Raw genomic sequence first — 25,939 nt, 5'->3', positions numbered from 1 at the left:
TGACGAATAGTTTGAAATAATCTTACAGGGTGCAAACTCATTGCAAATATTTTTTTTAATTCTAAATCAGATAAAAGAATAAATATTATGGAAACCACTTCTTGCCCACATATCTCGGGTTGAGTTGCCTTAATGCGAAACATAGCCTTCATTTCTTGGTTTACAGGTCGTCTTGGCGACTGATTACAAGTTTTTTTAAACCTTTTTCAGTGTTCTCTTTGATATACCAATAGGTGGTTTGCACGTTACGTCATCGCGGCCGTGTTGGTGGACGTAAACAATAGACATCTCATTAGTTCCTTTTGTTCGTCCACCAGCATTTGTTCCTTTCACCGTTGTTACCTGTGTCTCTGAAGATTGGTTGCAAACCACCTATAGAACATTGCTTTGTTTATCACAATAAATATATTTACAAATTCCCAGGCATTAAGCATTAGTAAATAAGTACACACTGCTGTCCCGTTGAAACCGTAGACATAAACTGTACAAACTTGTGTTTTACTTTTTGCACAGTTTAGCTGAATAAATATGAGTGTATGTTTTTGGCAAAGAACAAGACTGTTTCCGATTAAGTAACACGTGATAATACACTAAGTGTGATAACGCCTAAAATGTGATCACGCTGTATTACGCTGTATTATTGAAGACAGTAGGGATTTTAAGAAACCACGACGGCGACGCCAAGGAAGACCTCGATTAAAAAATGAATTTCTACTCTTAGTTAGAGTTTCAAAAATGGCTGCAGGAGCTTACTGTCTCATGCAGCGCCACAGCTCAACTTCAGCATGACGTATAAAGTAGCCGTTGAGTTCCAAATGGAAATTAAAATAATTTGCCGTCGCGGTTTCGGTTCGCAGATGACGCAAATTTTGGCGATCTCACGTTGTTGTTTTGCATAGGACGGGTAAGAAATGTACAAAGTTTCAAAACGCACGTGCTGAGCTATTGTTCTGCCAATTAGATCTCTTGTTTTTCCACGTCCTCGTTGCCGTCGCCGTCGCCGTCGTGGTTTCTTGAGGTCCCTAGTGTATTATTGAAGACAGTTTATATCATGTCCTACAACAAAGGAGGCACACCGCTGTCATCTTCGTGTTGATCGACGTAAGGTGTCCAGCTCCATCGCTAAGCCCTCCATCTGCCTCGAAGTAGATTCCTGTGGCGTTGGAAACAAAAGGTGAAGAAAAGAGAAATAATGAGTGACTCAGTTAACAGGCTCAATAAGATCGCTTGAGAGTAAAAGACATGCGCAACACTTTTGGTAAAGCAAGAGAACTCTTCGTTTAACGCCAGAATTACTTTTAATTCATCACCGGCTTATGTTACTTTTACATTTCTTTCACCCCAGTGAAATATACCTTAAGTCTTTCCAGCTTTTCTGTCGTCATTAAGTTATAGTCCCTCTCGGCCTGCAAAGCGTGTTTCATTCCTTTCGTTTCCCAGTGATTCTCGGCCACGTCACTGGCCAGTTTGCTGATGGTCATTCGGCTTGCCTGCCGAGAGAAACATCCTTCAGCCAATGCGTCGATCATTTCGAAGCCTCAACATCACCCCAGGGAACCTTCCGGGCATTTAAACTTTTGAAGATTGGTTCGTTCAATGTATTTTGAAAAAGGTAAGATTAGGTGACTGTGACTTCCTTGTAGACCAACTCTGGGCCATCTGCTCGCAAAAGTGAACCTTTCACCTCTAAACACATCCATATTAAAATATAAAACACGTTTATTCCGCTAGAAAGACTCTAAAATTCCTATTCAAATTCCCCATCTTACCCAGGCAAGGCTCAATTCCCCCCCCCCCCCCGCCCAAACCTGGGCACGGGTGACAGCCAAAAATGCCCGTGAATTGCCCAGACGGGATGTTGAAGCGTCGAGTTGTTAGAGCTAAACTTTCCTGTTCGTTATTGTTACGCGTCAGTTCTAAGAACTGACAGAACTGGGTCTCATAGAACTGGCTTTTTACTTTAAGCAAGGCCAGTCAATTTCCACGCTTTTGCACAGAGCAACCGCAGCTTACACTGCGACTTGGAGTATCAAATATCTCGGGCGTTATTGCACATAATCGTCACAATCCTTCCTTCCTTCTTTTCTTACTCTCATCAGTTCCTTGGCTTTTTCTGTGGCTTCGTCGACTTTTCTTTTTTCCTCATCCCTCTTCTTAAAGTTTTCTTTGTTCCGTTTTTCGAGCGCCTCCTGTACTTTTCTGCGGAAGAAAAAGAAGCGTATAAGATGGCAATAGAGTTCGCTGAGGTTCCAGAGACTTCTGCACTGATTTTTCTCTGTGATTGGTCAAAAAATAGAAACTCGCATCCAACTCGTTCTCAGGGTCTATCATCTTCTCGCCCCCTGGAGCGAGAGAGGGCGAAAAGATGAGAGACCCTGGGAACGAGGTTAACTCGCACCGTCCCTCAACCAATCACATGTACAGTTACACAAATCGTACGTCAACCAATTGCCTTCCCCAAGCATCCAGCTTCTATAATTTCACTTTCGAGTTCACATTGGCTTCTTTGCTATTTCCTTTTTCCTAATTTTTAGTTGAAAATAATTCGGTTTTGTTTTTTACACCCCGTTTTATGGAGGGTGCTGATGCCATGGAAAATCAAGGATTGAAACTGAAAACGAAATTAAGCTGCGAGTTTACTGCCTTGGTAGAATAGATTAGTCCATTTAATTTTATTTTTACATCTGATAACCGTACCTTGATCGCGTTAACTCGGCCTGCAGGCTTCCAAATTTTTCTTTGAACCATTCTTGGGCTTCGCGTAAATTCTCAGAAACCTGCAAAAAAAAAACAAACAGAAAAAACACAGAATAGCAAAAATATCATGAAGTGGGCGCTCTTACTTTGAACAATCCTCCTCCAAACGTAAAAAATGTCTGCAACGAATAACAGAAAAAAACACTACCTACAACAGAAACATCAGCGGCGGACATTAACATAACACTTAAGAGTCTGCTGACGGGACAGACTCACACTGTTGCCGGAGCTCAGTCTTGCTTCTGTATGATGGGTACCCCCAAGCATTTTGAGGGGCTTTCCCAGACAATTCCCCGGTTCCCATTCATACTCTTATTTGAGAGTTGCATTATGGGAGTAATGTGCCTTGCCCGAAAACACAACACAACGAGCCGACCTGCTCTCGAACCCAGGCCTCTCGATCAAAATCCAGCGCTCGACCAATCTCTCACAAAAAGAGGTTGGCTGAGATTCTTTTACAGAAACCGTGAATGGAACATTTAATCCTTAGAAGGAAGAACTTCAACAATGCACAAACCGTTTCACTCACTCTGTTTTACTTCCAAAGTAACTGCACGAAACTTTGATCAACAGAGGGACAAACATACCTGCTTTGTTTCAAAGTTGGCCTCGGCAAGCTTTTTCTCTGTCTCTTTTCTGGATGTTTCTAAATCCTTTTCTCGTGCTTGAAGTTTCTGTAGTATAAAACAACGCAGCAAACGATCAAACGTGTCCAGAAATCAAATCATTAAGGACAAACAAACCAAGATTTCGGCCTCGGCCCTTGACTTCCACTTGGTGCTAGTTGGGAGCTACTTACTTGTAAACTAGGAAGTCATCTTTTAAGCGAATGAGGCAAATTATAAAAGGCTTTGTTAACCGTTAACCACATTTTGGCCAGAGGGGTGATATAAACCTCACGGGTTAACTGCCATTGAAGAAACTACAGAAAAAGAAGCTTAAAAGAGTAGCGCTCATGTTCCGTGGTATCTGGGTCAACTAGACAAGCAAAGTACCTTGAAGGCACTTAAAGTTTGCGACCTTTAGAGAGAAATTTAATCAAACTTATTTTTCGTCATTCACCTTATACCGTTGTTCCAGCTCTTTTCTCCGGCTCTTTTCTTGCTCGAGTTCTTCCTCTTTGTCTCTGTCAAAGAAAACAAACGCTTGGTTACCACATTTTTAGCGCAGTTTTCAATTGAGTATCGAGAACGCTTGCGCTCTGCTTAACTTCGTTCTGTGATTGGTCTAAAAACTCCCGCCACTCTCTCAACCAATCAGATTCAAAACTAAAATTCCGAATTTCCCGCGCGTTACAAAGTCTGTTTGCTTGTTTTTCTTTGAGTTCTCATTGGTTCGTTGTGATATTTTCCTTTTCCTGGTTGGCCGTTGTGAGTCCCTTGAGTTTGCTTTAGCAATACGCAAGCAAAATGTACTCAAAGTCAATAGAAGTTTTCCAGGTCTACCTTGAGCACATTTAACTTACCGTTGAGCTTGGATCAAGGTCTCTAACTCTGTTTGTAGATCAGCAAACTTTGAGACAAACTCTCCAATTGTTTTGGCCTACGACAACAAATTTTAAAGAAGATCAAATAAAGATTTAAAGAAACGAGTGGTGGAGTTAAAAAGAAAGTGTTAATTCCAATTTGACGTTAGATCGAAGGTGTCTCCTAAAGCTTATATTTTAAGAAAGAGAACTCTCGAATACTTGCGCTGTTACGAGGCTTTTGCGAAAATTATCGAAAACGATCGTGGTATTTCCGACGAAACGAGTGTGGAGTTTACGTGCTATTAAAGGTGAGTCATTGCTACCAAAATAAGAGACTGGGTCTCACGAAATCGAAAGTCCTTTTAAGTGAAATCCAGTAAGACTTTACCTTAACGAAGAACACATAACACAACACAAAGACGCTTAGAAGGCTTAAGTCCGAACCAATCAAACTGGAGTACATGTGTGTGCTTATCTAGCTGGAAACTCTCAAACGGTTAACAAGAAATGCATGGTATTCTGGTGGGACGGATTATATAACATCTCAAACATTTGCATACCTGTTCACTATTCTTGCGCATGTATTCGTTCTTGACACGCTCCAAATTGTTTAATTCTTTCTTGAAATGCTGAAATTAAACAAGCAAAGAGTAATTATCAAGGCCTTTCTTAAAATGAATTACATCACTGCAACGACATTCTTGTATAGAGGAGCAACATTTGAGTGTTTTGCCTTACTTCACACTGTGATTAATTCTAAAAAATTGCACCACCCTTCAACCAATCAGATGCAAAAATAAACCCACACGTGACTTGGACACCCGTGTTCTCCCGCGTTTACATAGTTTCTCGTTTGAATTGAGCTTGAGGGTTCACCTCTGTTCCCTTCAGTTACTGAGACTAGTTTGGTTTTGGTTTTCTACACACAGTTGGTTTGCGTTCTGAATTCTACCAAGCGTCGCTTCACCTTCACTGATGTAACCTAAAATTTCGCCTACGTTTTTTACCTGTATTTCGCCACTTTTTGCAAATCTGCTCATAAAATTTAGCCTAAAAATTTAAATCTCGTCATTTGCAGTACGTATCATTCTTCTCCATTGTTAACCCTCCTAGTTCTTCTTGTTTTATCAGTTTTCTTTTGTGCTTTGTGCAACATGTAAATATTTTTTCCTTAGTTCACTCTGTGATGGGTATTCAGAACTTGTGCCACCCCTTCGACCAATCAGATGCAAAACTAAACCCACACGTGACTTGGGCACCCGCGTTTTTTCCCGCGCTTATGCAGTTTCAAATTCCCCGTCCGAAAAAGATACTGTTTCAATTCTTTTACCTCAGTTTTACTCTTTGCAGTTTCCTCTTCCATATCTTTAGTTTTATGAGATTTCCGAAGCTGCTCCAGTTGCACTTTCTGTGATTTTAGTTTGGATTTGTTCTTGGACAATTGCTCTTCCAACTCCTTAACTTTGTCTTCCAGTTTTTTGTTAGATTCTTTGAACTTGTTCTTGTAACTGTTTGCGTCTTCCAGGTCTTTCTTTAGCTACAAAGACGCAAAAATTAAACAGATTTGATTGGTCCTGAATGCTCACGCTACCCTCTCGACCAATCAAATGCACAAACTAAAACCAATCATGACTAAGTCCGCCGCGTTTTCCGCGCTTAAGTAGTTTGCCTATTTCACTGCGAGTTCTCATCGGCGGTGATGTTATTCTTACTGTGGTTTCTTTTGCTTTGGTTTCACCTTACTCCCCTGAAGTGCGCCCTATTAAAATAATTTCACCTTGGAGATTTCTTTCTTGTGTTTCGCCCGCGTTTCCTGCAAGTCTTTTTGTCCTCTTCGAAGTACTTCTTCCACTCTTTGCTCGACCTCTGTAGCCTTCTCCTCGCAGGACACTCGAATTTGATGATCTCTAAATGAAGGACGATTCTAAGTTAAACAATACTCATGAAAATTTTGAACACTGATCAAAGAACAATACTATGAAAGAATTATTGAAAAACACCTTGCTTCCTGCAATTTTTCAAACTCCACTTGCTTTCTTCCTAATTCTGTCTGTAGCACCTCTATGTTGTCCTGCAGTTCTTTGTTCGCCAACAATAGTCTTTCCAGTTGGACTGACATTCCTTCTCGATCAACTTGCGCATCAGAGAGTGCTTCGCGTAATGGCCTAAGCTAAAATCCAATTGGTATTGGATAAAAAACTTAATAACTGCGCATCTATTCAAAAGGATCTCACTCCCCTAGCTACCAGACGAGAAGAGTATCGGGGGACTGGGGTGACTAGATGGGGTAAGGGAGGACTTTTTAAAAATTTCCTGAAAACCAAACTTAGATAAATTTTGTTTCCCTAATCCTCGCTCGCTCAGATTTAACGAATAATATTACATACAGTATGCATTTCTTTGATTGAAAACCTACATTGTTAAAGAAGGATGCTGTATCCAGCTGTAAAATGCCAGAGAAATTTTTACTGTAACACTATCTTAGTAACCCAAACGAATAAAATTAAAATTGCTGTTTTGGAGTTGTTAACAAGAGGAAACGAACGAGTGAGGAGCTTTATGAAGTATGGGAGGGGGTCATTGGAAACCTAAAGCTCCTGAAGGAAGGTTTGTCAGAGGAAGAGGAGGGGAACTTAGTAAAATGGGGGAGAAGGGGAGGGAAAGGGGGAGAGGGAGAGAGGGGAAGAGGGGAGAGGGGAAGAGGGGAAGAGGGGGAGAGGGGGAGAGGGGGAGCGGGAGGAGGGGGAGAGGGGGGAGAGGGGAGAGGGGGAGAGGGGGAGAGGGGAGAGGGGGAGGGGGAGAGGGGGGAGAGGGGGAGAGGGGGAGAGGGGGAGAGGGGGAGAGGGGATGATTAGAGCGTAAACGGTTTGTAAAGACTGTACGCTGGGCACGGGGGAATCAGAACTAGACTGAAGTTAACACCTTAACCACTCAACACTCAGATACGTCTGCAACCAATCAGAAACAAGAAGAGATCAATGTTGCCATGTTTTATGCCTAACATGATTTTCCCGCTTTCAGTTGTCTTGCTTGCTTATCGGCCAGTCGTTATATTTTCAACACTTTGGGTTCATATAATTTTTTTTTTTTGGGGGGGGGGAGGGGGGGGAGGATAAGGGAATTTTTATTGGACTACATAAGCGAAAAACGCTAACAAAACATAAATTAGGTGTTGTGTTCCACCCGAGTATACTGTACAGTTGTTTAGTTTTTAGCCGACACTTCCACTTACTTACCTCTTGTAGCTCTGTCTGCTCTATAGAGATCATTTTACTTTGCAAGGCATCATTCTCGTACTGCAGTTGTTTGATGAGCTCCTGGGAAGAAATCCTAAGAAACAACAGACATAGCTATCTTGAAAATTGATATAAACAAGATTATCTTCGTATCGCTTTATCGATCATTGTGATGCATTCTGCGGGCTACAATGGAGATTGTTCGGACTGCTTTTTTTGTCAGTTTTTTTTTTTTCAGTTTTTGTTTTCTCAGTTTCGAGCCCTTCTTAAACTCATTTTAACTCTTGAGTCGGGCCCAAAACATTACTATGTCCGCGAACACTCATCTCCATTGTTTTAGTATTTCATTGAATGAAAATCTAAAACAAATCATTGGGAGTTAAAACAGTTTCTTTGAGTACTGTGTGCGCCAATAATTCGCAGTTACACCAGTTACAGCTGTACAGAAAATAGTTTGCGCTACGTTAAAAATTATCCAAGAAAGCTTGCAAACGACACTTGAGGGAAAATCCTTCCACGGACAAAACTTTTGCCCAATCCCTCCTAGCTTAGATGGCAAGTTTCTTTTCTAAGACATCTCGGATCTCCGTCAACGAATGTAGCCTTTTATGACAAGTCCTTATCTCCAAAAACTGGCATGTCCTTTCTGGAAACTAGAAGTTACCAAGCAAGGTCACGTCATATTCATTTCCATCTGCACTACCAAGAAAGATGTGTCAAGTATAAATGCGTCTTTAATATCCCATAAACAGCACTCACTTATCTCTGCGAAGTATGTTTAGTTCGCTGTCTTTTTGTCCCATCTCAGTTTGAAGCCGTTCCATAGCTTCCTGTAGCTCTGCGTGTGATTTCATCAGACTTTCTATCGTGCTGGACAGCCGTCCACTGTTTTCCCGCGCATCGCTAAGCGACCGTTGCAGTGAGTCGACCTGAAAACAAGTAAGTTACGAATTAATGAAACAAAAACAAAAAATACAGATAAAACAAAAACACAGAAAATCTTACGGTGTTTAACCATTTTCACTCTAACAATGGTATTTGTCTTATCCACACTGTTCTCTTCACATTTCCTGTTATTGACAAGGGGAATTTGTTTGACAATGAGGAGCCTCTTAAATGGTGATCATTTCCTTGCTTCTTATAACCTTTAAATTTGATTCAATAGTGATACTGTAGGAAGAAATTAGACTTCAGTCATTCTTAGGAGTTAAATGGTTACCTTTAGTCGCAACAGGCCATGGTATAAAAAAAAAATGTACTGGAATCGTTTCTTCTCCTTCGGAGCTTTCCACGATCTTTATAAAACTGGATTCATTAAGAATACTAGATAAAACTTCAGCACTACTGAACAGATCTGACCAGAGAGTTTTGATTTACATGCAGAACCCTAAGTGAGCTAAACTAACTGAAAATTATAGATTGCTTAGCTGCCGATAATGTTTTTGAATTCATTCCCTTTACATTTGAGAATGTGGCGATACCTTGTCACTGTGCTTTCTCTCCAAGCTCTCTGCATGTTGCACAAGTTTTTCCACCTCTCTCAAAGCGTCCTCTCTGGACTGGATAACTGATCGTAAATCAGAATCCTTCCTGCTACTTGCTGACTGACCCTCCGAGAAAAAAAACCAAGTCGCTATTATATCTAACTCCATGCCCACCATTTCTCATGTTTACGGATCAAAATATTTAAATCACGTTCAGCGCAGATCTGCTGACTTTTTTCTCGCAGCAAGAGGAGATTAGCAATTACAGATTTCAGTAACGGTTCTTTCAAGGTGATGTTCACTGGAGCCAATACAAGAAAACAGAAGTCTTGTGAAAGATCGTAATTGCTGCGAAGCCTCCACGATCAGGAGGAGAGCACTGAGGAGGTAGCAGTGTCAGAGGTCCTCCGATCGCCTACGGAAATCTCCGGGGCATCCTCGGAAGTGTTCGGATATGATTGCTTCGATAATATAAAATCTGTAATTGTCTAGACAAAAATCGCACGATCTTTAATGAAATAAAGTAAGCAGAAAAAAAACTCCCTCTCATTGACTTGGTAGCCAGATTTACTGTTTCCCTTTTCCTGCAAACTCATGAAAATTTAGCAAGTTCATACAGAGGATTTCAATAAGCTATCTATCATTGGCCAAATTCTATGAAATTGCATTATTAGTATTTCGCTAGGAATATTACACAAGTTATAAGAATCAGAACGAAAAAAACATTTACCTCTCTTATTTGCGATTCCAGTTTCTTTATTGTGCTTTTACATGACTGCACGTCAACTAAATTCTAAAAGTGGGACGAAGGACAACACAGAATTTCATTTTCGAGCGTTTTTCAATTGAGCTATCAGGCAAGTTTGTGACGACTGTGAAGGGTGTGTCACACGTGAAACGAGCGCGAAGGGCGTGCCACGAGCGAAAGAATCATTCAATTTTCGTGTTCCTTTCCTCGCGCGTTTCTCGCTCTTGGCGCTCGCCTCATGCTTCCTGAACCCGCCTGAAATACGCGAACAAAAAAAAAAAACGCCTTCTGTTTTGCAGGCTAAGATGTAACAAGTGTTTAGAGACATCAACATTCACGAAAGTAAGAGATAAAAATTAAAAACACACACACACGCACACACAACTTGTTTGAGTCAAAAATTAACAGAATACCTTGCTCTGTTGGGTTTGTAAATTACTGTTGATCTTTCTGAGCTGTTCAGCTTCGGCCTGTAATAAGACAGTAACTGAAAAATTAACACAGTATTTTGAACGTAGCCAAAGACCGAAAATACTCAGCCCCCTGAATATGTATGAAATCGGCTTGGAAAAGTGCCCTGCATTCTTTAAATACAACAAATTTTAACCCGTACCTTAATAGCTCCAAACGATTTTAATTCTTGCTGAAGATGTTCGACTCGCGACTGTAGAAAACAAGAGAAAAACATAAAGTGTTTGTTAAGATTTTCAGTAAATCACCGTACACTTTCGATCGTTTAACATTCAAATTCATGAAATGAGTTAACCGATGTTATCATTGAAACGTATTGAAAGTAATACTGGACAACAATTTGTCCTCAGTTACCTGTAAGCTTCCCTTCTCAAAAGCTAGTCTGTTTTTCGACTCCATCATGCCTTTCATGGCTTCCTCAATTTGGCCTTGACTGACCTAAATGTCGAAAATAACGCAAGCTTTATAAAGGTATCACAACAATTTTACTGTCTAATATCAAAGACTCGGATCCAAGCCGGACTCGGATCAATGTCAGTATCTGAGAGGGTAAAAATTGACCACTGGCGACCAGAATTTAGTCTTGGCAACGTTTTTCATGTCAACCAATCCTCCAGAAACGAAACGTAGGTCATTTTGTTTTTCATTGTGCTTCTATACTTTCGACTGATGATCATTCACAAGAAGGAATACGATTTAAGCACAGAAACTTTGAAACTTTGCGTTGTCGTATGTCGCTGAGGCGAAAATTTCATGAATCGGATCCTGATTGCATTAGTACCTGTTTTTCCTCCAGAGCACAAATTCTTTCCAGTAGTTTCTGATTTTCTTCTTCAAGCAACTTCTTTGATTCTTCCAGGCCTTGAATCTCTCCCTTATAAGAAAGTTAATTTAGCGGATAAGAAGACAATAACACGTTAGTTGCGCAGTTACAGGTTAGAGCGCTTGGCTCCGTGTCTGGGCAGGACACCTTAAGCTCTCTACTACCAGGAATAAGGATAGGTAATAGTGAATTACCAGGGAAACACCTTATTCGATATTGTGACATATAGTACGGGCGGATATTTTGCAAGTTACCTTGTATTTTTCTGAGCCCCGTAGGGGCGCAGAATGAAATGCGAGCGATGAGCCTGAAGTTGAAGTTTCATGTTTAATTACCTCAGCATCTTTCAGCTTTCCTACAACTTTGTCCCTTTCATTTGAAAAATCGCTAACAGCCTGGTTCACCTGAAATATCAATAATCATTTAAGAAATGACAGCCATTTATTTGGCGTATAATTTTTACGAACTAATAAGAAGCTACAAAATACACCCGTCAATGTAGATGTACCTCATTTCTTACGACGTCATTTTCTTTAGTCAAATGCTCTCTTTCCCTGGTCAATTCTTCTATCTTGGTTTGCAGAGTAAATACCTCCCTGTCCTGAAAATCACCGAAATCAAGCGAAATTTCACTCAACGCTTTAGGATTTGGACAAAGAGAGAAAATCTTGAAACGTGGCTCAAAGAACTAGCCGCGCACAATAGAAGCAAACCAAACATCCACCATATTTACTCGATCGACTGCTACCGATGATTATTAAGTGCCTCATTTAAGAGAAGAAATGTAAGAAGATGCTGTCCCCCATATTCTCCAAACTGTTCTCTAGACATTTCCTAAAGTGCTGACAAGGAGAATTTGTGCCACAATCAAGAGCTCTTTTAGTTCCTGATCATTTCCTTTATTCTCCTGACCTCCATGAGTGATTCAGCGGTGATATTGTAAGGAGAAATTAGATGCTAGTCAGTCTAAGTTGACAAAGGGTTAAGTGAGTAACTACAGTAAATACAGAATTACTTGCTCTTACAAATTCCTGTTTCAGTCGCTCAGTCTTGCGTCTCTCATCCAACAATTGCTTGTGGAGCGTGCTAATCTCTTCTCTAAGAGCAGATCTGGATAAAAGTTCAGGTTGACATCAATAAAATAAAACAAATCACACTTTCAAGTGATAGGAGATGCACTGCTCACCACAACTCTTTACAACCTAACATCAGTGTTCAAATTCTCCACACTGTTCCCTATACATTTCCTAAGACACTGACAAGGAGAATTTGTTTGAAAATCAGGAGCTTCTTAAATTGTTGATCATTTCCATTTTTCTAATGACCTTGAATTTTATATTTGATTTTGTAAGGAGAAATAAAAAGCTGGTCAATCTTTGGGCTTAAAGACAGACATCTATATTTATACAGGACAGACAGACATCTATATTTATACAGGATAGCCCCTTCAGTGTAGTAAACACTGGTATCAACGGGGGTCCTGTTACCCACCCATCCCACCCCAGGGGAGGACATCCATCACACAGTAATCTCGTGCGCGGGAAATTAACGTCTCCTGCCCCTAACCCTGCAGGAGACGGGACCTCCATTTATTCGTCCCTATCCGAGAAGACTAGAATATCTAACCATTTCTAGATGTTAAAGAAAGGAAGCATATTCTTCTCAGTTAATTTTAAGACCTTGAGTGTTGGTCCGGCCGGTATTGAACTCTCGACCTCCCGCACAGCAGTCCGGCGCTCTCCCAATTGAGCTAACCAGGCGGCGGTTAATAAAATCTCATGAACTGCACGACATATTATGATGCTAACGACAGGTGCCATTGTAGGCACAATATGCACAAACAACTCATGTTTACTTTTCATTTTCCATATACTGTTGTTTTTCTTTTTCTCTGGCCACTTCTTGTGCTATCTCATGTCTGTATCTCTCTAATTCTCTCTCTTGATCAGCCATTCGATGATTCCACTGGTCCCGTTCTCGCTGTAAAGCGCCCTGATGTTGGGAGACAAGTACTTTGTTGTCAGCAGTCATTGTTTTCAATGCATCTCTAGCTTTGTGGTGTTCCATAAGAATTTTCTCATGAACTCCCTGAAATTTTAGTACAAGAAAATTACTTAAAATCTAATTGAAAAGAAACATAAGCTGAATTTATTACCTCTTCACTAACTAACTTCAATATGTTGATTCACAAAATTCTTCTACTTTGAAAAGTTATCTGCACTTGATTAGCTTCTGTTGTAGTGTGTGGGACTGTCATGTGGAAGGCCCAGGGTTCAAGCACCAGACTGGATCAACACTCGGGATCTTAAAAACTGATGAGAATGTGCTGCCTTCGCCATGACATATGTAAATGGTTAAACATTTTAGTCTTCTTATATAAGGACAATAAACCACAGGCCCCATCTCCTGCATCTTTACTGTATTGGTTAATTTTTTTTAATTTTATTCCATTTTCACTGCATTAATTACAGTGAGGAAGGACTAGAAGGGAACATACGAACCATTCGAGCTAGTCCACTTCCTACCCATCCCACCCCAGGGGAAGACATCCATGACACAGTAATCTCGTGTGTGGGAAATCAACGTCTCCTACCCCAACCCTGCAGGAGACAGGACCTTCATTTATTCATCTATTCATTAGAAGACTAGAATATCTAACCATTTCATAATGTTATAGAAAGGCAGCAAATTCTTCTCAATTATTTTAAGACCTTGAGTGTTGGTCCAGCCGGGACTCGAACCCTTGACCTCCCGCACAACAGTCCAGTGCACTATCCATTGGGCTAACTGGGCGGCGGTTAAAATGGGATGTTAAAGAACCAGCATGCACTTCTTGAAAAGAGTAAGGAACACACATGTAGCTCCTGGTGTTGTGGACTGGGCTTTTTATCTTTTATACAGGCCCCTATTTAAACTGGCTTTAAAAAAACTGAATAGGCCATTTTACAGTTGTGTACTTAGTTGCCAAGCATTTGATTGAGTGAGGCTAAAGATGACCTTGTCGTGATAGAGACCTGTATCTAGTTAGCATGATAACAAAGTGATTGACATTTGAAAGGCACCAAGGTTTGTATCATAACAAGGTCATCCCTAGCCTCACTCCCATTCAAAGGCTTGGCAACCAAGCACACAGCTGTAAAATGGACTATTGGGTCAGTCTGTCTAAATATCATAAAAAAAAAAAAATATCGTAAATGACATCTAGAGAGTATACAGGAGCCTGACAAATACCTTAAGATCTTCATAACTCTTGCGAAGAACTTCAAATTGTTGTCTCAGTTCCTTGTTCTCTGTCCTGAATTTTGTTACATCTGCATTTAATGTCTATGAGAGCAAAACAGATATTCGACCGATGAGTCTGCATCAAAAATACCCCTTAATGGTCAATTCATCCTTTCACTTCCAAGATCTCATTAGTAATTTTCCTTACTGTCTGCTTTACATCTCTTATGACGCTGGTTCTGAGTATTTTAGTATTTGGTGGCTAAATGTAGGTGAGACAAACCTTTCTCTCCGCTGTAAGAGTAGCTAGTTGAGAATCAGAGTTTACTGTAAAATAAGAAGACATATTTATGAATAGTTAGAAAACAGTACACTGATATTGTGTGATATCAAATCATTCAGCAATATTGTTTAGTAGTGAGAAATAAGGTGGCCCTACAATTGGGTATACTCTGGGTTGAGAGATCCTGGAATACTCTGGGTTAAGAGGTCCTGGTATACTCTGGGTTGAGGTCCTGGAATACTCTGGGTTGAGAGGTCCTGGAATACTCTGGGTGGAGAGGTCCTGGAATACTCTGGGTTGAGAGGTCCTGGAATACTCTGGGTGGAGAGGTCCTGGAATACTCTGGGTTGAGAGGTCCTGGAATACTCTGGGTTGAGAGGTCCTGGTATACTCTGGGTTGAGGTCCTGGAATACTCTGGGTTGAGAGGTCCTGGAATACTCTGGGTTGAGAGATCCTGGAATACTCTGGGTGGAGAGGTCCTGGAATACTCTGGGTTGAGAGGTCCTGGAATACTCTGGGTTGAGAGGTCCTGGAATACTCTGGGTTGAGAGGTCCTGGAATACTCTGGGTTGCAAGGTCCTGGAAAACTCTGGGTTGAGAGGTCCTGGAAAACTCTGGGTTGAGAGGTCCTGGAATACTCTGGGTTGAGAGGTCCTGGAATACTCTGGGTTGCGAGGTCCTGGAATACTCTGGGTTGAGAGGTCCTGGTTCAAGACCTGGATGGGTCAATGTCTTGTGTTTGGGGTTCACACCCTTTTTTAGAGAAAAATTTCAAGGACTTTCCCAGGACTTTTCCAGGCCCAGATGATTTCTCCAGAGCTCCAAATTTGACTTTTAACCCTTTCAATCCCCCATTTCAATTCTCCCCCTTACAGTCTATACACACTGATTTCTTAAAACATCAATTCTGAAAACTTTATTGCTTGATTTAAGCAAATTTCTAGGACTATCCAGACCCTGCAGTCTTTTTCCAGGTCTTTCCAGTCCTGGAAAATGTTAAAATAAAATTCCAGGATTTTCCAGGACTCGGACAAACTGTGTGTTTTGGGGAAAACGCTTTCCTCTCACAGTGCCTCTCTCGGAGCACAACAAAAGGGTACTGACAAACTGTCAGGGAAGCCTGATGAAATATGGGGGGGAGGGGGGTACCGACAAACTGTCAGGAAAGCCTGATAAAATATGGGGGGAGTACTGACAAACTGTCTAGGAAGCCTGATAAAATACGAGGGGAGTACTGACAAACTGTCAGGGAAGCTTGATGAAATATGGGGGGGTACTGACAAACTGTCAGGGAAGCCTGATGAAATATGGGGGGGGGGGAGGGGGGTACTGACAAACTGTCAGGAAAGCCTGATAAAATATGGGGGGGTACTGACAAACTGTCTAGGAAGCCTGATAAAATATGAGGGGAGTACTGACAAACTGTCAGGGAAGCTTGATGAAATATGGGGGGGGGGGGGTACTGACAAACTGTCAGGGAAGCCTGATGAAATATGGGAAGGGGTACTGAAAAACTGTCAGGGAAGCCTGATGAAATATGCAGGGGGGGTAACCTTGCAATGGAATGTCATCCCATCCAGGGGGGGAAGTCATGATACTCCCCACTGCTGCATACTGTGGAAACCAGTGTCAAGCTCTGGTTAGATTAGGGCCGCTAGACTAGACTCAAGACTAGACACTAGACACTAGACACTAGACTTAAGCGCTGAAAACTGTTAAGTAACACTTTTCTCGTTTTTAAAGAAATGAATCACATAATTCTTGAAGGTCAAAATCTGCCACTGAAACAGAAAATTTCAGACTACTTTTTAATGCAAGCTGATAAAAATTTCATTGTTTATATTGTTGGATAGAAATACTGAACCTGTCCCTTCCTGAAGTTGAGTGACAAGGGCTTCTAGTTGTCCCTTAGTTCGCTGAACCTTCTCCAACTCTTCTCTGGCTGATACTGCCTCCCTTCTCAGTGTTTGGCAGTCCTGTGCTAATGTTTGAACATCCCCACGCCCAGACTCTACAATCTTTTCCATATCCGATACTCTTTGAAGAAGAGAGAGATGCGATTCTTCAAGGCTTGATCGAAGATCTTTTTCTCTTTTTAATTCCTCTGTAAGCTAAGAGAAAAAAATTATTTCATGATGACTTGGATGCTCCAACTTCAGATATACAGCCATTTAACCCCCACAAGTGATTAACATACAACCTCTCCACATAATATCCATACATTATCCAGTAAACAGGTAGTGAGAATACTCAACCTTGTTAAGTAGAAGCTATCTCGATCTAACACCAGATTCTAATGATGTATTTACATCGAAATGTCTAGCAGCTATGGGGGTAAATTAATAATCAGATCTTGGGAATTAAAGGGCTAAATTGGAGCTGTTTCTGACTGCAAAGGAGACTGAAGGAAAAAAAAAAAAGCATTGAACATTTACAGTCCTTCGAAGAATAGTTCAAATTAATTTTGCCTTTGAATCAGGAAATAATTCCAATTTATTGGTCTTTACTTACCTCGTTAATTTTCTTAGTTGATTTTTGTTTATTCAGTTGGAACTCTTCCACTTTCAATCTGTTCTGCTCGTTAATTTGTGTGGACGTGTCCAGCTCCGAAGCAAGTCGCTTCACCATAGTCTGGCTTTCCTTCTTCCCTGCCTCGCAAGTCTCTAACTCTTTTTTATACCGATGCAAGTCCTTTCTAAGTTTTTTAATCTCATTCTCGTACGTATCTTTAGGTAAAGGTGCCATATCTGGCTCCTTGTCTATCATAGCAAGATTCTTCTCAGCCTCAAGGCTACACATTGCAAGTTTTAAAGATTGAATTGTACTTTCAGCACGACAAACTCGCGAAACCATTTGTTCATAGTTTCGTTGAAGAATTTCTATTTCCGGGGAGATCGATCCCGAGGCTTTAAATGGCTGAACGGGATCTATCCTCCCACTTTTTCCATTTTCAGCATTGTCGGCGCGATCTCTACTGAAACCGTAATCAGCTAATTGATCGACTAACTTTTTCGTCTCTTCTTCAGCCATTTGTAACCGACGCTGCATCACTTCAAAAGTGTGTTGTGGTGACGAATTCGAACCCGATCGCATCGTTGGAGAGATGACTTTACGGCTAATTTTCTCTACTGACATAATCAACTCATTGAATTAATCCACAGTAAAACTTTTAACCATCTTCGTCTATCTTGTTTGTTTTCAGTGACATCGGTTTGCATTCCGCCATTTTGGAATTTCCGCCATTTCTGCTACAATGGGCCAATCATAGTTCAGCCTCATTCTCAGTATTTCGATCATGTATGGTAAGTAAAATATACCTACAGGTAGCTCTTTTCTCCAATTTTTTAAATCGCTTTTATTCATACAGGTCTCCCATTTTTTTCAGTTTGCAGTTCTTTCCCACTTTTCATTTACAACTGGTTGATTCATCTTGCACATGGCAGAGTTTGTCCCCCTTTAATTTTATTTTTGTTGGACCAAACTAGAGAACATTGAGTAGCCCAGAAGGCCCATCTTTACAGCTTGGGTGACCAGAAAAATGTGATTTACTCAACCATGATTTTTAGGGTAGTTTGCCAAATAAGAAGCAAAGTTATGTTACTAATATGCAAACACGATGCACACAAACATGTTTTTCTTTCTGTATCTTAGGAAACAAGAGTAGTCTTTGATGATTGTCAGTGCCGCTTCAGTGAGCCTTATCTTCCAACTACCACAATCATTGTCACAATCATCGTCATCAACGCAAACATAGCCTTTGACAGGTTCATAAAAACCCTACAGCATAGCACGAGTGGCAAAGCCTATGAGATTCCAGCCAGTTGGGTGACAAGATGAAAAGAAATGATCACCCACAAAAGAAGCTTGATTGTTAAACAAATTCTCCTTGTCAGCACCCAGGAAATGTATGGGTAACAGTGTGAAGAATATGCATACTGATGTGAGGATGTAAAAGGTTAATAAAAATTTCCGGTTAGCTCAATGGATAGAGCGCTGGACTGTTGTGCGGGAGGTTGAGGGTTCAAGCCCCGGCCGGACCAACACTAAAGGTCTTAAAATAATTGAGAAGAATATGCTACCTTTCTATAACATCAAGTAATGGTTAGATATTCTAGTCTTCTCAGATAGCGACGAATAAATGGAAGTCCTGTCTCCTACAGGGTTGGGGATAGGAGACAATAATTTCCCATGCATAAGATTACTGTGTGATGGATGTCCTCCCCTGGGGTGGGATGGGTGGGATTTAATGGGTGGACTACTCACATGGATCGCATATGTTCCATTCTAGTCCTACCCTACTGCGGTAATGCAATGAAAAATGGCGAGAAAAGCGATAAAACTTGTCAGAGAAAATGGAAGCAATACAGAAAAAGTCAGATAATTCATGTTTGTCGTCTGAGTTGAAAATGTAAATTGGCCATTGTAAAAAGTTTCTAAAGCAGATGTTTAGAGTGTTAGTCCTTCATCACATTTTGTTTCCTGCACTTTTCACTTTTTGGAAGGGCTAATATAAGGCTTTAAAAAATCTTTATGATGGCCAAGTTTAATTAAAAACCAAATTATTTTGTTATACTCCCCCACTGACACAGCACCACAGTTTCTTTAGAAATGCACCCCTTTTAATAATTTTTGTTTTGGCTCATACCCAGACTTTTGAACATGGATCATTAACCTAGTCCTTTCCCTGGAATTGTGTCTAAAAAATCAAAAGCCTACGAACAGTCTTTAAGAATTCAAAGTGTTTCGCGATTCCTGTAGCTAACAGTCAGTCAGCTTTAGCTTGCACTTTCTCCTCTTTCTCACTCTCAGTTTTCAAGGCTGACTCAACCCAATCTGGTAAATCAGGACTCCATCGTTCCACGGAGATTTTCATTGGCACCAGAACATTATCCCTGACCTCTATATTGACCTCAAAGTCTCCAAATGTTGTTATAGGTTCTTCAAGTTTTACACAGTATACTGGTACAAACAACTCAAACTGCGATTCGTATTCCAAAGCTATATGATGCTCATTCACCTCAAAAAATCCGCTCCCTTCCTTTCGTTGAATTTTCAACTGAATGTTTTGCAGAAATTTTAAAAATCTCGGACACACAGGTGTTTCCGGGCTGTCGTCTACAGCATCAATGCTAAGAAATCGTTTCTTGTTTTCCTCCGTTGCATAGATAGCAAATCCTTCAGGTACCAGAACAGTTCTGGCGTATCCGGCTTTCACAGAAATCATTTTTCCTGCTTCGCCAAGCTTCTCGTGCGCATCCAACAGAATAACATTCAGCCTGGAAGGGATTTTGATGTCTGGTAGTCTTTTCTCAGGCTGACCTTTATCATCAAAAACCCAGCCTTCCTTTCTCATTTTTTTTATAGTTTTCTTCGTATATTCTCTCTTTTTCGCCATGGACCTCACACATGTCTTAGATACATTCTGGATTTTTAAAATTTGACGAGAGATACGAAACATTTCGCCGCTATCGATGCACTTCAAGAATCAAGCATGGCGCAGCAAATCGATAAAACAAGCACTTTGATTGGTTGCTAAAAAATGACCACTGACAGAGAACGTAAAATCTATACTTCTGCATTTTTACCGCTGACCTCGAGAACACTTAAAAACCAGGACGTGGAAGATAGAGACCTGTCTACACAAGCCGTAGCTAATTGTTCCACATCGCACAAAGATGCAAAAACAGTTAAAAGAATTTGGCTTAGGTGCTACAGCAGCCTGTGGAGCTTGCCTTTTCACAAATCCTCTGGAAGTTGCCAAAACACGGATGCAACTTCAGGGGGAATTGAAGGCGCGCGGAACCTACTCGGTGCATTATAAAAACGTTTTCCACGCGTTTTACACGATCGGTCGTTACGACGGCCTCAGATCGTTGCAGAGCGGACTTGTTCCCGCTTTGGTTTACCAAGCTGTAATGAATGGATGCCGGCTGGGCTCTTACCAAGTTTTTACGAACTTAAAACTGACTGCCAACGACGACGGTGAACTTGTGTTTTGGCGTTGCCTAATTGCCGGTGGCATTTCGGGAGCTACTGGAGCTTTTTTAGGGAGTCCGGCATACATGGTCAGTACTTAAGAATATAAAGATTCTCTGTACATTTTAAAAGCTTTTAGATTTCATTATATGTCACGCTACATTCGCTATCAATCAAGAAATGAACGACAAATCATTGTCAAGTAGATTGCGTGACAGTCACACAAGTTTCTAATCTGCTGAGAGTTCAGATGCCCTGAGCAAGGGCTAACGTTCAATGTCTCAGTTTTCGAAGCTCTTTATAGTTTATAATTTACATTATCAACTCAGTGGATAAAACCAAATTATCTTGTAATACTCCTCACTAATACAGCACCACAGTTTCTCCAGAAACTTACCTTCTTTATTCATTTGTCTTTACCGTTGGTTTCTCATCAGCTGTTAAAAACTTGCAGCTTAGATTTAACTCAACTTGCAGCTTCACGCCTTACACCTTAACATCAGTATGCATATTCTCCATACTGTTCATTGTACATTTCCTAAGCTGTTGCCAAGGAGAATTTGTGGAACAATCAAAGAGCTTCTTTAGTTGAGGATTATTTCCTTTATTCTTGTGACCTTAATGATTGTGTGATTCTGGATGATTTTGTTAGGAGAAATTAGAATATGCTAGTCGCTCTTAGGGTCATTACATGAATCCCCAATCAAACCTCAGTGAACAGTAATTTAAACAGGGATCAAGGCAATGGCCATATACAAGTAAGAATTTTTCTGAAATAGCCCACTTTACATAGCTGCTGATATGACTTGCGTTTTATTTTCAAATTCTCTAAGGTAAAAACCCAACTTCAATCTCAAGCTACAGACACTATAGCAGTTGGATTCCAGCATAGACACACTGGCTTTCTTCATGCAATATCTGGTATTTACCAGCAGTTTGGCATCAAAGGACTATGGAGAGGAGTCAGTGGTGCTCTCGCCCGTGTCATGGTTGGATCTGCTGTTCAGTTATCAACTTTTTCAACCACTAAGGAAAGGATTTTGCGAACAAATTTCTTTCCAGCCAGGAGCTGGCTTATTCCAGCTTCTGCTAGCATGATAAGCAGTATAGCGGTGGTAACATTTATGACACCTTTTGACGTGGTAAGTACACGCCTTTACAACCAAGGAACCAATGCAAGTGGTAAGGGACTCTTATATAATGGATTTGCAGACTGCTTTATCAAAGTATTCAAACAAGAAGGTGTTTTAGGGTTGTATAAGGGTTTTGGACCACACTATTTTAGGATTGGTCCGCACACAATCCTGAGTTTACTCTTCTGGGATCAACTTAGAGTGTTGTCTTCCTCGTATGGCTTTTAAGGAAGACATGATGACTGGTGTTGTTAATTTCATTAATATATTGTTTATTGCTCTTTATCTGATAAGCTGAATTATCCATGCATTTTTACTGGTGATATCACCATCAACAACGTTTTTCTTTTCATATGAATGTAAAAAAAAAAACAAATTGGGGAAAGTCTTTAGAGCTATAGATCACAGAAGATCACAGATATATATAATTATTACATGGCCATGTGGAGATATGAATTTTATCTTTGAGTGCTGAGATACTAATCAGCACATATGATTTTTTAGTAACAGGAAAAATCTTGATATTTCATCAGTATCTATATAATAAATATATGTTTATATATACCGCATTTTGCTATCTTTGTATAAGCTTTGACTAGGAATTATTGAAATTGTAGTCAAATAGAAAACGGGTTGTACATGTTCAAAAATATTCATAGAGATGCTTAAAATGGGAAAACCTTAGTTTTATTATTAAAATTTATTTTATTTTGAACAGTGATGGTTCAATATAGTTCTCCAATTTGATTAATGTGGAAATTACATATTAAGTTATGCAAATATCCAGCAATTCTGCCTCCACTGTTACTGGGGTAACCGAAATAAATTAACCAATCACATTTGAGGAACCAAACAATCATTTTAGAAAAATTCAACGACGCCAATTGCTATCTTGAACTTAAGTGGGCAAAGGTGGCAAGGAATTTAAATATAATTCATGGCTCACTAACTGTAACTGGATAGGTTATTTCTGTTCAAGTGAACCTAGACTACGAGTAGTCCTCTTTTTTCGGCGAAGTCCGTCGCGTGAGTCCAAAACTTGTGCGAAAAAAGGAAAAAATGCTCTGGGAGTGAGTTGCACGAGGCCCACTTTACGTGCGCCTCACTTCCAGAGTTCAAATTTTCATTGGCGGATTGCTGTTGCATCCAGTATTTGTTTTCAAAGGAGCAAAATCTCCTATATTATAAGGGAATAGAAAAAAAAAGATGAAAATAATTTGGACTTGTTTTTTTCAATGTTCAAAGCCAATTATCACGCGCTTTTTACACCAAGCACGTACACACGAAAATCACAGCTTTAATGCTCGTTTTTGTGATAAACAATTTTACGACTAAGTTTACAGTGACATCAATGGAAGATAATTGAATTTAAATTTATCTCAGAAGGCACCTCGAATGAAAGAAAAGAATCGGCTAATACACAGGGATAATCAAAGGAAACTCATTAAGGTCATTTCCTCTATTTACCTTTAGTGAGTGTTTCGCAATTAAATAAACTTTAATCTCGTAAACACCCCCGCCTCTGACGACGTACATACATACATACATACATATACCTACTCGCTTATTGAACACTTTTCTCAAAGCTTTTAATTTTTTTTTCACCTTTCTTTTTCGTGTCCGACCATAATTATTTGCGCAGGATGAAAAACGAGGATTTTTTTTTTTGTAAAGGAATAACAATTAGACGTTGGTGGCGTCATTTGGAATGACGTGAAAACGTAAATATTTCCGGCGCAACATTGACATACGTTTCCACCGACCAAAAGTAAGGATTTTGCTTAATTGTGATTAAAATTTTGCGTGATTGAAAAGCTAATTGAGTGACTCATAATTTGTTGTTTCGTGTTTTCCTTATTTTTTCCTTTGTTTTTTTTTTTTTATTATTATTTTCACCGCGTCTTTCGATTCAAAGTTATTGAAATTTAAATTTTTACGAGTCTTTTATGATTGTTGGAAGTGTACTGCACAATAACTTTGTTGAGCCCGTGAGAAATGTTTTACGTTTTTCTTTACAAGACGACCGAGTCCTTAATTTACCATCTTTCAAACAGAACGCAGGACGTGTGTCAAGTATAAACATATTAATGGCGTAGTTCTTTGAAGTTCAGTGGTAGAGCATTGGAGCGCGATGGCTCATGGGAACATAGAATTTTTCCTTTTTGTCTCACGCTCCACGATAAAAACATAGTTCTTTAATAAGACTTTCATTACAAAAGGAAAAAATACAGCAAAGAGCTCTGAATAGTGCTCGGGGCTTGCTTGCGGTAATAGCTTTTTAGAAAATCTAGAGAAAAATTTTTCACCCCTTGCTTTAGTCGCCGAAACTATCTGTCATTAAGGGCTTTTCGTTTTTCTCAAACTGTAATTAGGATTTCACTACGAGAGAAACCGTTCATTACCAATAATTGTTTTTTCCACCAACTTGATACGGTTTTTCCGTTGTTTTGTTCTGGTATTTTCTCTCTTGTACCGCTCATGACTGTCAGCAATCTCCACGATTTATTTTTCGTCGTGGGGATTATCTAAAACAAAACTTAATGATCCTGTAAAAATTACAACATTCGACTAATGTTTGTCTCGACTTCATTCCTTTATCTTCCTTGGAAATATGATTAACTTATCTATGTGAAAGTTCAGTGTGGTGTTACACAGCGACTGATAAGGTGTTGATTGCCTTCTTTACTTTTACAAAACAGGTGGCTAGGAAGATTGTAAAGTTTTTAATTACGTTTTTCGCCTTTGAGAAGAGATAAACAGTTCATGTCCACTGAACTTGAAAAGTTGAAAATTCCTCTTCCTCCAATTTATACTCCATTTCTTTTCTGAAATTAAACTTTAAACTTTAAACTTTAATAATAAATACTCCCAAAAAGATTTTTCAGTACCTATTTACAAATATGAATGCTAACTCTAACTAACAAGCTATTGTTAAATTCTAAATTCTGTCACTCGATCATTCATTCATGGCAAGTTTCAGGACTTTCTTAAAGGCCTTTACAGATGTAACGTTTCTCAGGTCTTCGTCTAACATGTTCCACAGAGATACTGCTCTATAGGCAAAGGACCTTTGGCCGGTAGCTGATCTGAATAATGGAATGTCAATCTTCTCATTATTACGAGTTATGCGATTATAATTGGTATTTCAACTGACTTTTTTTTATTGAAACATTGAGCAATCGCCCTTTTTCCCCTGTGTATCAACGTTACTCTTAGAGTAGCTGGTTGTATGAAGAATTAAAAGTACTGAAACTGTGTAATTGGGTAAAAAAAAAAAAAAAAAAAAAAAAGCCTTCTTATTTTTAAAGTTAAGAAGATTGTTTACGAATCTTAGGCTTCTTGCGCTCATGACAAATGTTTAACTTTTTTTTTAATCGCCGACCGAGTTTGAAATTTGCCGTCTTTCAAACTGAACGTTTTTCTACACTGATTGTCGTAAGAGTATTTAGGGATTTTTGTCTAAATATAGACCTAAAAACGCAACCATCTCTGGTTAGAATCTTTCAATGACTCAGACCTATTTAAATATTTTCTTTCAGAGGATATAGCTAGGTACAATAGAGTAATATGTTCTATTTGGCGTCTGGATTTGTAAAGCTCTTTCGTACTTTATAGTATTTCGTGTTCTATCGAATCAACTGCAACTGTAGCCTAGTTATCGGTTAATCAAACCTTCGCATTTTCTCTAATGAAAAAAAATTGATAACATCGTTCTGAGTCAACCAAGTAATGGTGAACTTAGCTCAATATTAAAAATTCATAAATCAACTTTTTGCATTTTCTCTAATGAATTAAAAATACAAAATGAGAATAACCTCTCCGAGTCAACGGTGAACTCAATTGAATTAAAAAATTGATAAATCAAATTTTTTTTTCGCTGAAGAAATTATAAAAAAATTGGTAAGATCTTTCTAAGTGAACTAGGTAACGGTCAGCTCAAATGAATTTCGAAAAGGGGGCAGGTTTTACCAAGAAACAGGACTTGTATGCTTCCGATTTTTTTTTTATTATTATTATTATTATTATTATTATTATTATTATTTATTTTTTCGTCCTTAGTGACTACAGCAGGCATAAGACCTTGGTGTAAATCTAGTTTCTGTTATTGTGGTTATATATGTACTCTCGGATTATCAATTCATGGAGTAAATATTGATATAAAGAATAATGTATTCATCCGTCTTAGAAATTGGATTACATTAGAATTTATCTAGTCCATGAAAATCTGTCTGTCAAAACATTTCCGTAAGAACATTTCGCATATGCATGGGAGTTGAAAAATCAAAGAATTCTTTTCATCATGATTTGAGTTTCCAGACATGTGGCCATGAATTTGA

The 25,939-nt window shown here is 39.5% G+C and overlaps 3 protein-coding genes across 7 annotated transcripts; 1 reads left to right on the top strand and 2 right to left on the bottom strand.

The window, feature by feature from the left end:
* Positions 1-37: 37 nt before the first annotated feature.
* On the bottom strand, positions 38-17,763 carry LOC111337500 (coiled-coil domain-containing protein 150). Of its 5 annotated transcripts, none has more exons than XM_088732011.1 (27): positions 17,005-17,752; positions 16,358-16,604; positions 14,493-14,536; positions 14,219-14,311; positions 12,843-13,075; positions 12,013-12,097; positions 11,496-11,588; positions 11,323-11,391; positions 10,946-11,038; positions 10,519-10,602; positions 10,307-10,357; positions 10,107-10,163; positions 9,676-9,738; positions 8,943-9,065; positions 8,221-8,390; positions 7,462-7,555; positions 6,226-6,395; positions 6,003-6,132; positions 5,556-5,762; positions 4,786-4,854; positions 4,223-4,299; positions 3,820-3,883; positions 3,345-3,431; positions 2,698-2,777; positions 2,091-2,199; positions 1,356-1,490; positions 38-1,153 (listed from the first exon to the last, which is right to left on the bottom strand). In XM_088732011.1, exons 1-27 carry the CDS (start codon positions 17,626-17,628, stop codon positions 1,082-1,084), a joined length of 3,423 nt encoding a protein of 1,140 aa, XP_088588137.1. In that variant the 5' UTR covers positions 17,629-17,752; the 3' UTR covers positions 38-1,081. The 5 variants fall into 5 exon arrangements, 3 of the variants coding, with proteins under 3 accessions (XP_088588137.1, XP_088588136.1, XP_088588138.1); XM_088732010.1 differs by having other exon boundaries at positions 8,943-9,071; positions 17,005-17,751; XM_088732012.1 differs by lacking the exons at positions 38-1,153; positions 1,356-1,490 and adding an exon at positions 1,497-1,686 and having other exon boundaries at positions 8,943-9,071; positions 17,005-17,758.
* A 1,098-nt stretch (positions 17,764-18,861) lies between these two features.
* LOC111337504 (uncharacterized) lies at positions 18,862-20,010 on the bottom strand. The gene has a single exon (XM_022943821.2). The coding sequence runs from the start codon at positions 19,949-19,951 to the stop codon at positions 19,259-19,261; it is 693 nt and encodes a 230-aa protein (XP_022799556.2). The 5' UTR covers positions 19,952-20,010; the 3' UTR covers positions 18,862-19,258.
* Positions 20,011-20,082: 72 nt separating this feature from the next.
* On the top strand, positions 20,083-22,317 carry LOC111337503 (solute carrier family 25 member 35). The gene is made up of 2 exons (XM_022943819.2): positions 20,083-20,558; positions 21,303-22,317. Exons 1-2 carry the CDS (start codon positions 20,169-20,171, stop codon positions 21,828-21,830), a joined length of 918 nt encoding a protein of 305 aa, XP_022799554.2. The 5' UTR covers positions 20,083-20,168; the 3' UTR covers positions 21,831-22,317.
* The last annotated feature ends 3,622 nt before the right edge of the window (positions 22,318-25,939 follow it).

This window comes from Stylophora pistillata, chromosome 8 (genome assembly GCF_964205215.1).
Source record: "Stylophora pistillata chromosome 8, jaStyPist1.2, whole genome shotgun sequence".
In the NCBI taxonomy this organism is placed as follows: domain Eukaryota; kingdom Metazoa; phylum Cnidaria; class Anthozoa; order Scleractinia; family Pocilloporidae; genus Stylophora; species Stylophora pistillata.
This window is presented reverse-complemented; position numbering and strand designations above follow the sequence as displayed.

Coding starts and splice junctions, on each gene's coding strand:
- LOC111337500 (XM_088732010.1), bottom strand. CDS start 17,628: ATGTCAGTAGAGAAAATTAGCCGTAAAGTCATCTCTCCAACGATGCGA. Junction 12,098..12,842: donor CAGTATATGGAAAATGAAAA/GTAAACATGAGT, acceptor ACTTTTATCCAG/ATCTGCTCTTAGAGAAGAGA. Junction 9,072..9,675: donor TGGAATCGCAAATAAGAGAG/GTAAATGTTTTT, acceptor TTTTTCTCGGAG/GGTCAGTCAGCAAGTAGCAG.
- LOC111337504 (XM_022943821.2), bottom strand. CDS start 19,951: ATGTTTCGTATCTCTCGTCAAATTTTAAAAATCCAGAATGTATCTAAG.
- LOC111337503 (XM_022943819.2), top strand. CDS start 20,169: ATGCAAAAACAGTTAAAAGAATTTGGCTTAGGTGCTACAGCAGCCTGT. Junction 20,559..21,302: donor TAGGGAGTCCGGCATACATG/GTCAGTACTTAA, acceptor AAATTCTCTAAG/GTAAAAACCCAACTTCAATC.